Source organism: Malus sylvestris, chromosome 8 (assembly GCF_916048215.2).
Source record: "Malus sylvestris chromosome 8, drMalSylv7.2, whole genome shotgun sequence".
Taxonomy (NCBI): Eukaryota; Viridiplantae; Streptophyta; class Magnoliopsida; order Rosales; family Rosaceae; genus Malus; species Malus sylvestris.
In genome coordinates this window covers 23144156-23156797 of record NC_062267.1, presented here as the reverse complement: position 1 = coordinate 23156797, position 12642 = coordinate 23144156, and the positions used below count along the sequence as shown (strand labels likewise).

Here is a 12642-nt window from a genome sequence, read left to right as displayed (position 1 = left end):
TCAAATTTTCAATTGTTTGTCTTCAATCGTGGTCCCCATTGGTTTTGTTTTCACCTTTTTTCTATGGTTTAAGGAAAAAAGGTGGAACTGTATTCATGGTCCCCATGGTTTTGTTTTCACCTTTTTTCCTCATGGTCCTACTAATGTTTTCACCTTTTTCCCTGTGTGCCTCCAGGATTTTATGTTGTTTTCACCTTTCTCCTTGACTTTGCAGGCATGCCCGAATTATTTAGCCTTAAAATTAACCACGGTGGGAAGTGGTCTGAAAGTGCATATACGGGAGGGTTTGAGGCTTGGTTTGATTATGTAGACAAAGACTTCATGTCTTTTTTCGAGATTGATGAAATGGTTAAGGAGTTAGGATATGATGGGTTTATGTTGTATCACTATAGGATTCCTGGGATGTCTTATTGTGAGGGATTAAGGCTTATTGAACGGGACCAAGATGTGGGTGAAATGTGCAAGTATGTTCCAGGGGTTAGGGAAATAGAAATGTACCTAGAACATCTAAGTCCGAAAGAAACTGCCTTGAAACATAAGCTTTTGATGAATGTAGATGAGAGTGCCATATTAAAAAAAGGTGTCATTATAGAAGATATTGAGAAATCGAGTGTGGCAATTTCAATTACAAAGGGAAGTGGATCAAAACTGAAGAAGGGTAGAGCAAAAGGGGGTGCGGATGACTTAGAAAAACGGCTATGTCTTTTGAATGACATAGCCTACAATGGTGATGATGAACATGAGGCTGAAGCAACTGAGGGAGGACAAGGAAGTGGAGATGAGGCTGAAGCAACTGAGGGAGGACAAGGAAGTGGAGATGAGGCTGAAGATGGTCCTCTCAATGCTGATGATGAAGGTGATGAAGGTGATGAAACTGAAGAAGGTCACGAAGCTGAAGAAGTTAATGAAGGGATCGAAGTAGAAGCTAATGAAGGTAAAATTTTTGAAACATTTATTTTTACAATTTTAATTTCAGTATTCAATTATTTTTGCAAAGTTTAGGTTTTTAACAAATATGCATTGTTTGTGGCAGTAAATGCAGAGGATGACACTACAGATAGTGAGTTTGTGGACAGTGACTACAGTTTGGAAGATGATGATCGTCGTGCAGTAGATGATACGGCTGTAGAAAGTGTCGTTGGAGATGCTGAAAGGGGTGAAGGGGTTGGGAACCAGCATCCAGAAGACATTATTGATGCAAGGGATGTAGAAGACGTTCCCCTTGATGATAAGAGACAAGACTCAGATGGCTTGCACAATGTTGACGATTAAGGTTCAGAATGTGATGATAAGGTCATCTACCCTGAGTTTAATGAAGAAGCCGACAGGGATGATCCAAAGTTTGAAAAGGGATTAAAGTTCAGAGATGATGCACAGTTGAGAGAGGCAGTGTGGTCTTACTCCATTAAGCACGATACACCTTTTATTAAGCTAAAAAGGAATGAGAAATGGAAGATTAGTGCAAGGTTTGAGAAAACTATCCATGGAGATTGTATGCTTCCAGGATGTACAATGAAGATTCAATCCAAGTGAAAACCTATGTTGGGAAACATGAATGTCCGAGGATTTGGAGGGAAAATCCTAACTGCAAAATGGCATGGCTTGTGAAGAGGTATGTGGACAAGTTCAGACTCAACCCAAGCATGCCCATCACTACATTTGTGGAAACAGTGAAAAAGGAAAGAATGATCCACATCAAGACAGCCTACAGAGTGAGAGCATAGTGTTTGAAAATCATTGAGGGGAGTCACTTGGATCAGTACACAAAGTTGTGGGAGTACTGTGATGAGCTTAGGAGGACAAACCCGGGTAGTACAGTTCAGATGAAGGTGCTGCCCTATGATGATGCTCATGTGATATTCCAGAGGATTTATATTTGTTTGGGGGCTTGTAAAAATGGATTTAAGAATGGATGTAGGCAACTTGTAGGGTTGGATGGTTGTCACTTGAAGGGAGTGTTCAAGGGACAGTTACTATTTGCAGTGGGAATAGATGCAAATAACCAAACTTGGGTTATTGCATATGCTATAGTAGATCTCGAGAACAAGGACAGTTAGGTTTGGTTTCTGGAACTACTAGCTGCTGACTTGGGAATTGTGAACCAGCGTGCTTGGACTTTCATTTCTGACAAACAAAAGGGTTTAATACCAGCTTTTGAGAGGGTGCTGCCTAATTGTAATCATCGGTTCTGTGTTAGGCACTTATACACTAACTACAAGGCAGATGGGTTTAAAGGGAAAGGATTAAAGGATGCCTTGTGGAATGCTACCAAGGCAACAACCATCGCTGATTTTAGGGAGAGTATGGCTGAGGTGAATAGGCTGAATGAAAAAGCTTATAAATGGTTGGAGAAGAAACCAGCCTTGCATTGGAGTAGGTCACACTTTGAGACACACACTCAGTGTGACATTCTGTTAAACAACCTCTGTGAGAGCTTCAATTCTTTTATCCTAAGGTCTAGGGACAAGCCTATTATTACCATGCTGGAAACTATAAGAGTTTTATTGATGAAGAGGATATGGTTGAGAAGAGATGCAATGAGGAAGGATAAATGAGTTATATGCCCAAAAATCCAGAAGAAGTTGGAAGAGTACAAACTGAAAAGCTCACACACTGTAGCTACATGGTCTAGAGGAGACAAATTTGAAGTGGATGAAGGCAGAGGCAATGTATTTGTGGTGGATTTGAATGGGTGCACTTGCTCATGCAGAAGATGGGATTTTACAGGCTTTCCTTGCATACATGGTTGCTCGGCCATCTATTATGCAAGGAGACAGCCTGAGGAATTTGTTTCCTCTTGGTACAAGAAGAAGAAGTACTTTGAAGCTTACGAAAACTTGATTCAACCCGTCCAAGGCATGAAATTTTGGGAGCCATCTGAAAACAAATGCATTCTTCCTCCAACTTTTAAAAGGCAGCCATGGAGACCAAAAAAGAGGAGACATAGAAAGGCTGATGAAAATGAATTCAAGTTAAGCAAGATAGGGCAAAAAAGTGTGAAATGTAATGTTTGCAAGGCCTCAGGACACAACAAGGCCAGATGCCCTACCACTCATCCTCCTCCAGCTGCTAGAAAAGGAAGAAAAAGCAAGAAAAATGAGGTATATGGGTTCATTTCTTAAGTGAATTTTGATATTTTTTGTTGATTTTTCATTTCTTAAGTGAATTTGTTATCTGTGAAGTGTACTATCTGTCAGTGCTAATGCTATATGGGTTCATTACTTAGGCCTCAACATCTAAGGCATCACAACCCTCTCAGTCATCTCAGCCATGCACTCAGGAAGCTCCACAACATTCATCTCAGCCAACTCAAGCCTCTCAAACCACTTCAAAGTCTACTGCAAGAGGTCAGAAAAGGAGGAGGAATGTTCCATGATGCTGCTTTAATGCTTTAGGTTGTTTAAGGGTTCATTTTGTTATAGTTGAATATGCCCTTAGTTTTTTTGAAAACAACTTTTCGATAGATCTTTAGTGTTTTGGACAGTCAATTAGTTTTTTAAGTTGACCCATTAGTGTTTTGGACAGTGTTTTGGACAGTTTTTTGGACAGATCTTTAGTGTTTTTGGAAGAACACCTTGACCCATTAGTGTGAATTGGATGGTGTATATTGAACTTTGTTGTGAATTGAAAGTTGTTGAGAATTCAACTTTGTTGGTAGTTTAAATGATTAATTTGCATATTTAGAATTCAAAGTTTATTTGGAATTAAATTTGCAGATTTGGAACAGAAAGTTGTGGTATTTTGCAGGGTGGTATTCAACTTTGTTGATTTTTTTTTTCAAAAAATTTTGGTGGGAAAAAAAATTTTGGCGGGAATTATTTTTTTTTCACTGAAACCCCTCTTACAAAAAAAAAAAAAAAAAACAGGTGGACACACATGACGACCCATCTGGCGCCTAGTCATTGGCCACATGGGCGCCACGTCACAGTTAACTGAAGACTTAACAGTTTGACTAACGGATGTATGAGACTGTCCCAAAATTTACACTTTAGGTATGAGTCTGAGACGAAAAAAAATTGATGTACTAAATGTTGAAAACCACAAAACTTAAGGGTAGTAAACAGTTTTTTACCCTTTAATTTAAAGGAAAACTAATGAAAAGGGCTTGAAAACTTTGAGTTTTAATGATAAGGACAAAATAAAGGGTAAAGTGAATAGTACCAGGATTGACTTTTTAGTGTAAAAATGTGGTTTTTCGTTAAAGTGAACAGTAGCGGGTGGTTTTCGTTAAAGTTCCCTTAATTTAACTCCCAATTTAACGATGTCAACTTTTCTTTTTATTAATTAATATTTATTTAAATACAAAAACTGATTCACTAAAGAAAATTGAAAATCAAAACAAAAAGAAAACAAATCCCAACTGGAAGTCGGAAAGTTTGCAACTCCCTCCAATCTTTTCCGAGCAACCAGTTGCCGCAGTCGGCGGCAATTCACACGGCCGTTGAAGCTTCCATTACACTCTCTCTTTCTATATCTCACCAGCGAAGTCCCGTAGGATGATTGAGTCGAACCTTCCCGTATATTACGATCTCGCCGTTTATTGTCATCGAGTCGATTCAAATCTCGTTTCTATAGATCGACCAGATTTCTTCCTTGCTTCCTCAAACCAAAATTTACATAAAATTTGAAGGAGAAGGAGCAAGTCCTGGAGCGCGCTAAGGTTCGTGACTTTACTTATTCATATAATTGTGTATATATACACACACATACATATTTTGGATTTTTGGGTTTTTGATTGTTTTGTAAGATAGGCTGAAGCGAGCATGAATGCACAAGCTTTGAGGAAGTTCGTTGAGGAGAATCAGAGATTGGCATCGGAGTGTGCGCATCTGGTGACTCAATGCAACAAGTGGGAGAGGGAGTGCTTGCTCTACGATCATGACCGAGAGGCTTTGGTGGATTTTGGGAACGAGGCTGATCAGCGTGCCAAGGAGGCCCAGATTCGTGTTCAGGAGTTGGAGGACGAAGTCAGAGAGTTGAGGGATGAATTAGGGTTATACAAGTACAAAATGGAGATGCATTTGGTAATTTCCATTTTTCTTTTTTGGGCAATGTGAATAGGTTTTGATCAATTGAAAGAAATGAACTTGGCCAATGAGTCGGAATTTTACTATGGTGGGTTTGTGAGACTGGCAAGTTCATGTGTTTACACCTTATACGGTGAATTGCTTCTTTTTTTGTGTGTGTGTGTGTGTGTGTGTGTGTGTGTGTGTAATGTTTTCGGTTTCCAGAATGTTATTGCACCTTCATGAAATTTCCTTTGTGCTTGGTGCAAACATCGCATACATGTCCACAGAATCACAGAAAAAAACTTATGATAAAACTAGTGCCCTTTCTTGAGGTTTACCTTTTTCGGTTTCTTTGAAGCACTTCGAAGAATAATTGTATGCATGCAATTTGGTTCTGATGTTGATGGCAAAAATTAGCTAGGAAGCAAAATTAATGTAAACCTCTCAGAAATCAGAAACTTCAATTGAAGCATTAAGTCCAACCAAAATAAAATGAATTAAGCAAACAGGAATGAGCGTAAAAGACAATAATTCGTTTTCGACATTGTAGCATGTTTCTTAATAATGAATTTGGAGTTCTGCTGTTGTATTGTTGCTCTTACATATAGCAGAATGCATATTTTTGTTCCAATATTTTGCTATTTCATACTAGATGATGCTCTCCTTACCTTTTTGCGTTGGTAATGGATGAGTTAACAGGACATATTCAAGATGATATTCCTTGGTGTATGCTTTTCGCAGACGATATAGTGTTGATAAATGAAACTCAGGAAGGGGTAAATGCAAAGCTTAACCTTTGGAGAGAAGTGTTGGAATCTAAAGGTCTTCGCCTAAGCCGATCAAAGACAGAATATATGGAGTGCAAGTTCAGTGCAAATGGAGGCCAAAACGAGTTAGGGGTGAGGATCGGAGATCAAGAAATACCAAAGAGCGACCGTTTTCGTTACCTAGGATCTATCTTGCAAAAGAACGGAGAATTAGATGGAGATCTCAACCATAGAATACAAGCTGGATGGATGAAGTGGAAGAGTGCATCCGGCGTGTTGTGTGACCGCCGTATGCCACTGAAGCTCAAGGGAAAATTTTATAGGACGGCAATAAGGTCGGCGATGCTGTATGGCACAGAATGTTGGGCGGTGAAGCATCAACACATACACAAAATGGGTGTAGCGGAGATGAGGATGCTTCGTTGGATGTGTGGGCACACGAGAAAGGATAAGATTAGGAATAAGGATATCCGGGGTAAAGTAGGAGTAGCCGAAATTGAAGGAAAGATGAGAGAAAATCGGTTACGGTGGTTTGGACATGTGCAAAGAAGGCATACTGACGCTCCGATTAGAAGATGCGACTATGGGACGGAGGTTCAGGGCCGAAGGGGTAGAGGAAGACCTAGGAAAACTTTGGAAGAGACCCTAAGAAAAGACTTAGAGTACTTGGATCTAACGGAGGACATGACACAGGACAGAACATAATGGCGTTCTAAGATTCATATAGCCGATCCCACTCAGTGACTTGGATTTTCCAAGTCTCCAACCGAGAAGTTTTCCTCACTCGGGAAATTAAGGGAACACTACCTCAACCTACATGCTCCACTCACAAAGCTTCAATATACAAGCTTCAACAAAAGAAAATTCAAAGAACTTAGCGAAGAAGGCTTTGGTGTATTTAACACAATACGTTGAAATGAAGGAAAGCTTATTTATTGATATCCTCGATAAGTTACAAATATGTACATATACTTGAGTCAAAATAAACAAACAAGAGGGAGCCTTCACAAATGTTGCTTAGGAGAAGTCTCAGCAGTCGGTAGAGCCCCAGAAAGAGAAGGCACCGGAGGGGGATCATTCGGAGCCTCAGTACTGGACAGAACCCTAGAAGGAGGAGGCATCAGAGGTTGATCATTTGGAGCTTCATTACGCGGTACAGCCCCAGAAGACGAAGGCAATAAATGCCTTTGGAACAAACCCACAAATCTCTGATGATCAAGTAAAACCTGACCATCAGATTCCTTCATCTGGTCAAGCTTCCTCTTCATGTTTGTAGCATAGTCATGTGCGAGCCGGTGCAACTGTTTATTCTCATGCTTAAGCCCTCTAATCTCCTGTTTGAGACTCATCACTTCAGCTTCCAATGATTCAACTTGGCGGGTTCGAGCAAATAGGCGTTGTGCCATATTAGACACAGAACCTGCACACTGAACACTAAGAGCCAGAGAATCCTTAACAGCCAATTCATCAGACCGTTTGGAAAGTAGTCTGTTATCTTTGGGAGTGAGAAGGTTCCTGGCCACTACCGCAGCGGTCATATCATTCTTCATCACGGAATCCCCAACGGTAAGAGGACCAGTAGGGGAGACGAAGGATGGGCGCCATATGTTGTCTGGAGAAGGTGGGGCTGCCTCTTCAACAAGGTTCAAGTCAAAACGATGGTCGGAGGGGCCAGACATTTTCAAAGGTGTTGAAGAGAGAAGAGGTCGGACAAATCAAGATCTTAGAAGTGCAAGAATGGAGTTTCTACTGGTGGATATTCAAGTGTGCTTTGGAACTTAATGTCAGCCCCTATAAAAATCTGCACTCGATGAAGCTTCAGAAATCGAAGAGGCGCCTGCTCAGAAATCGAAGAGGCGTTTGCTTCCTCAAAAGCTGGGCTGCTCAGAGACCACGAAGGTCGATCTCAGAAATCGAAGAGGCGTGTGCTTTCTCAAAAGTTGGGCTGCTCAAAGACCACGAAGGCCGATCTCAGAAATCGAAGAGGCTTGCTTTCTCAAAAGCTGGGCTGCTCAGAGACCACGAGGGCCGATCTCAGAAATCGAAGAGGCACCTACTTTTCCAGCCCTGTCAGCACCTGTCACACGCACACTCAGCTTTGCGGAAATTATGGGCATTCTGTCGAAGATTTCTGGCGAAGTAGAAAGCACATGAATCGTACTGTTCAATCACCCACTTCCCACACGCAACAGCAGCTCATGGGTACCACATATAACTCTGCCAAAGTTCTCTGACAAAGTTGAGACACGTGAAGCTTGCAGCTCCCACTACATCGCTCTGACCAAGAAGGGTAAAAGATTAGCAAAGAAACAACACTAACAAAGTTTAGACACATAAATTTTGAAGGTCTAGCTACCATATTATTACCCACAAGGGTAAAGGAACAGTACCACTGCTGGATAATTGGAAAGTCCCGGTGTGTCAACCTCTGTGCTTCGTGGCAAGGTAGACTAGCAAACATGCCCAACCTTTACTCACATTCGAGAAAACACTCCCAACAAGATTGCTTGCTCCAAAATCGAAGAGGCACCGCCCTCCGAATCTCGAGAGCCAGACTCCCAACATGATTACTTTCTCAAAAATCGAAGAGAGGGTAAAGGAACAGTACCACGGCTGGATAATTGGAAAGTCCCTATGTGTCAACCTCTGTGCTTCGTGGCAAGGTAGACTAGCAAACATGCCCAACCTTTACTCACATTCGAGAAAACACTCCCAACAAGATTGCTTGCTCCAAAATCGAAGAGGCACCGCCTTCCGAATCTCGAGAGCCAGACTCCTAACATGATTACTTTCTCAAAAATCGAAGAGAGGGTAAAGGAACAGTACCACTGCTGGATAATTGGAAAGTCCCTGTGTGTCAACCTCTGTGTTTCGTGACAAGGTAGACTAGCAAACATGCCCAACCTTTACTCACATTCGAGAAAACATTCCTAACAAGATTGCTTGCTCCAAAATCGAAGAGGCACCGCCCTCCGAATCTCGAGAGCCAGACCCCCAGTAGGATTGCTTTCTCAAAAATCGAAGAGGCATCGTTCTCCGAATCTCGAGAGCCAGATCCCCGACAGGATTGCTTGTTCGAAAACCGAAGAGGCACCACTTTCCCAACTTCAAGAGTTGGATCTCCTTGGATAAAGCTTGTCTGTAATCTTCACACGCAACATCAGCTTTCCAAATACCACAGACCACTTTTTCAAAGTGCTCTGACAGAGTTAAAACTTGTGAAGCTGGCAGCTCCCACTACCGTGCTATGACCAAGCAGGGTAAAGGAATAACATTATTACTTGATGTTAGGGAGACTCCTATATATGTCGACCTCCATCCCCAACGGACATGCAGACCTGCAAAAATGCTCAACCCTTCCTCTTATCTGAGAGGGCACTCCCAACGAAGCCTTTCGAAATATTCAGTTTTCTTTCCCCCCGATAATACCTCTGTAAACAAGCTATACTAGAGCAAGAATATCTCATATCATCAGGGTTAAAAGCAAAAGTATCCCATATCATGCTTTTTCCCTGTCTTTTCCTTTGTCCTTGTTCTTACCTGCAAGACAAGGAGAAAGAGAGCAATCAGTCAGCACTTGGAATCAAGCTTCCAGCCAGGAACTGACTGCCTGGAACCCCTTACCTGATTACTTACCTGGCATTGCTCTCGAGTACTCATCTTCAACATCTTATGCTTCCAGGGAAGATCCCGCATCTACCTGAGGAACAGATAAGGCAAGTGAGAAAGATACAAGGAAGCATGTAGAGACAAGCGTAACAGCACACGTGCCGATACATCCATTACTCTGTCAAAAGCAAAAGTATCCCATATCAGCAGGGTCGAACGTACTCTAGATTTGATGGACTTGTTTTGACCCTCAAATTCTTCAGTCGGCCTTATCTTTGGAGGAAACCAGAAAACCCTCCAGCCCAGTTCAAGAATAAGCCTGTGGAAAGTTACTTCTTCAAAAGCAAAAGTATCCCATATCATCTCTTCTCATTTTTCTTCTCTTTATCCTTCATGCTGCCTGCAAGATAGGGAGAATGTGAACAATCAGCCGGAGCTCTGATTGCTTACCTTGTCTGTCACCCCTTTCAGCAGATCCCCTAGCTCGGCGACTTGGGGGACTCCTACTACATGGTTTGTATCGCGCTTGACCAAGCCTGAAACTACAAGTAAGCTTCAAGTGACATTGATACATTACCTTGTGCATCTCCACCAGTTACAGATACCACCCCTGGATGGAGGAAGAGTACTTCCAGAGAAGATGCCACATCTACCTATGAGACAGATAAGGAAAGTCAAGACGATACCACACTCCAGTACTTAGAAGTTTCGTGGTTACGAGATCATTCTCCCACAATATTTCCTAATGTCATTTGTACTAAATCATTCACTTGTACTCACTAAAGGAGAGCTTGAACCTATGTACTTGTGTAAACCCTTCACAATTAATGAGAACTCCGTTATTCCGTGGACGTAGCCAATCTGGGTGAACCACGTACATCTTGTGATTGCTTTCCTATCTCTATCCATTTATATACTTATCCACACTAATGACCGGAGCAATCTAGCGAAGATCACAAAAAGTGACCGTTTTCGCTACCTAGGATCTATCTTGCAAGAGAACGGAGAATTAGATGGAGATCTCAACCATAGAATACAAGCTGGATGGATGAAGTGTAAGAGTGCATCCGGCGTGTTGTGTGACCGTCGTAGGCCACTGAAGCTCAAGGGAAAATTTTATAAGACGGCAATAAGGCCAGCGATGTTGTATGGCACAGAATGTTGGGCGGTGAAGCATCAACACGTACACAAAATGGGTGTAGCGGAGATGAGGATGCTTCATGGGATGTATGGGCACACGAGAAAGGATAAGATTGGGAATGAGGATATCCGAGGTAAAGTAGGAGTAGCCAAAATTGAAGGAAATATGAGAGAAAATCGGTTCCGGTGGTTTGGACATGTGCAAAGAAGGCCTACTGACGCTCCGGTTCGAAAATGTGACTACGGGACAGAGGTTTAGGGCCGAAGGGGTAGAGGAAGACCTAGGAAAACTTTGGAAAATACCCTAAGAAAAGACTTGAGTACTTGGATCTAACGGAGGACATGACACAAAACCGAGCGCAATGGCGTTCTAGGATTCATATAGCCGACCCCACTTAGTGGGAAAAGGCTTTGTTGTTGTTGTTGTTGTTGTATACTAGATGAAGCTCACATTAAGTGTGGAAATATAAAAATTTTGATAAGAAAAAAAACTATAATATTGGAAAGAGAAGTTAAAGAGAAATGTGAGAGGGAGAAATAGAGAGATAGAGAAAATGTGGGTTTCTTTTTCAAATTAGAGATGCTATGATGACATGTGGGTGAGGTTTGGAAAAACACAGCAAAATTTGGTTTGTGTAAAATTACATTACTGACCATGATTTTATTTTGTGATAGAAGACCAAATTGTCTTTTCATCCTCTTTTGGTTGACAAAGAGGGTTTTGTTAATAGGTAATTTAGATAAATGTTGTAGTCATTTGTGAAATTCTTGGATTTAGTTTCTTTTTCTTGCCCCCCCCATCTTGTTAATTCTCTTTTATTTTGATTGTGATTGACAAATAGGTTGTAAAATCTAAGTTTATTTGTATACGATTTTATGAAGGCTGATAAAAGTTTTTATATTGAAGGTTGATTCATCTGCTGAAGACACAGCAATTGAAGACAAACTACTGGATTCTGTTTTGGCAACATTGATCAGTAAAGATGAAGTTGTGTCTGTACGTGCGTTTCTGGAGGCCAACAAAGGCAATGAGTCATGTGCAAGATTGCTAAAAATGTGGAACTGGTGAGTTTGTTCACAATTATGAATGATCCTTTTCTCAGATGATATAGTGAGTGCTAACATTGTAGTTTATGAATTAGAATCTACTTATGCAAAGTCTACTTTGAGAGTGGATGCCCATATCTGAACTTGTTTCTGAATTGAGCCATCACTTAACTTTTGTCTTGATAATGTGGTAGCTTGAAGCCGTCCTCTCAAAAAGTTCTATCACTAGTTGCTGAGGTAAAAACACTTGAGAAGGATAAGGAACATCTTAGGATCAATCTTCGTACGGCTGAAGAGGAGGTAAGGAATGCTGACTATTTTCAACCTCCGCTTAGTTTCTTTATCTGTCTTCTCGCTCGGTTTTCCCTGGAATACTCGTTATTGTATAACTATATCCCATACTTGTGATGTATATACGTAAGTATATCGTAGAATGATATCCCATATATATAACGTATGCAGGTCAAATTGCTTTTTGAAGAAAACAAAGTCCTAGATGTGGAGAACAAAAGATTACTGAGGTTGAAGCCTATATGCACAAACTTTTGTGAATTGACCCCTAAGCGTTTTGGGGAGCAATTACTCCTCGTTCTCGAGTAGCGAAGCCTTGTGTGAGTAATTGCTTAATTGCCTATGGAATTGCTTAATTGTTTATTCAATCATAAAGTTAATCCTTTGTGTTATTTTTTAAGAAGATTACAATTAGTTAATTAGTTAAGAACATTTACTTCAAGGTTTCAAGTTCAGTTGTCCACTCTTATTTGGTTCATATAAAATTAAAGCATGATAAAATATCATAGAATATTGATCAGTCTTGAAGGATAGCCTCTGGTTTGGTTAACCCTTCCGATCTTTGACTTTTGATTTTTCTTATTTTACATCTCACACACTCCTTTTAATTTTCGACTGTCGAATCGAATGAATTAAAGAAAATCAATAGTTTTCGAGCTTCTAAACTACCTCTAGCCAACTTTGTAAGAAGAGTAAATTATAGCAATGGTCCCTTAACTTTAACTCAATTGGAGCAATAGTCCCTCAACTAAAAATTCATTACCATTGGTCCCTCAACT

General features: G+C 40.9%; 1 protein-coding gene and 1 long non-coding RNA gene across 5 annotated transcripts in view; one reads left to right on the top strand and one right to left on the bottom strand.

Annotated features, from left to right (window-relative positions):
- The first annotated feature begins 4345 nt into the window (after positions 1 to 4345).
- LOC126632686 (uncharacterized) lies at positions 4346 to 12374 on the top strand. Of its 4 annotated transcripts, XM_050303137.1 has the most exons (6): positions 4346 to 4660; positions 4752 to 4949; positions 5220 to 5234; positions 11433 to 11590; positions 11767 to 11872; positions 12035 to 12374. In XM_050303137.1, exons 2-6 carry the CDS (start codon positions 4764 to 4766, stop codon positions 12170 to 12172), a joined length of 603 nt encoding a protein of 200 aa, XP_050159094.1. In that variant the 5' UTR covers positions 4346 to 4660; positions 4752 to 4763; the 3' UTR covers positions 12173 to 12374. The 4 variants fall into 4 exon arrangements, with proteins under 4 accessions (XP_050159094.1, XP_050159091.1, XP_050159093.1 ...); XM_050303134.1 differs by lacking the exon at positions 5220 to 5234 and having other exon boundaries at positions 4752 to 5024; XM_050303136.1 differs by lacking the exon at positions 5220 to 5234 and having other exon boundaries at positions 4748 to 5024.
- The window catches only part of LOC126632689 (uncharacterized), a 98830-nt gene continuing 93330 nt past the window's right edge, over positions 7143 to 12642 (bottom strand). The window contains exon 3 of the long non-coding RNA XR_007626794.1: positions 7143 to 8638. This is a non-coding gene — a long non-coding RNA (uncharacterized LOC126632689). The remainder of the gene's footprint in view (positions 8639 to 12642) is intronic.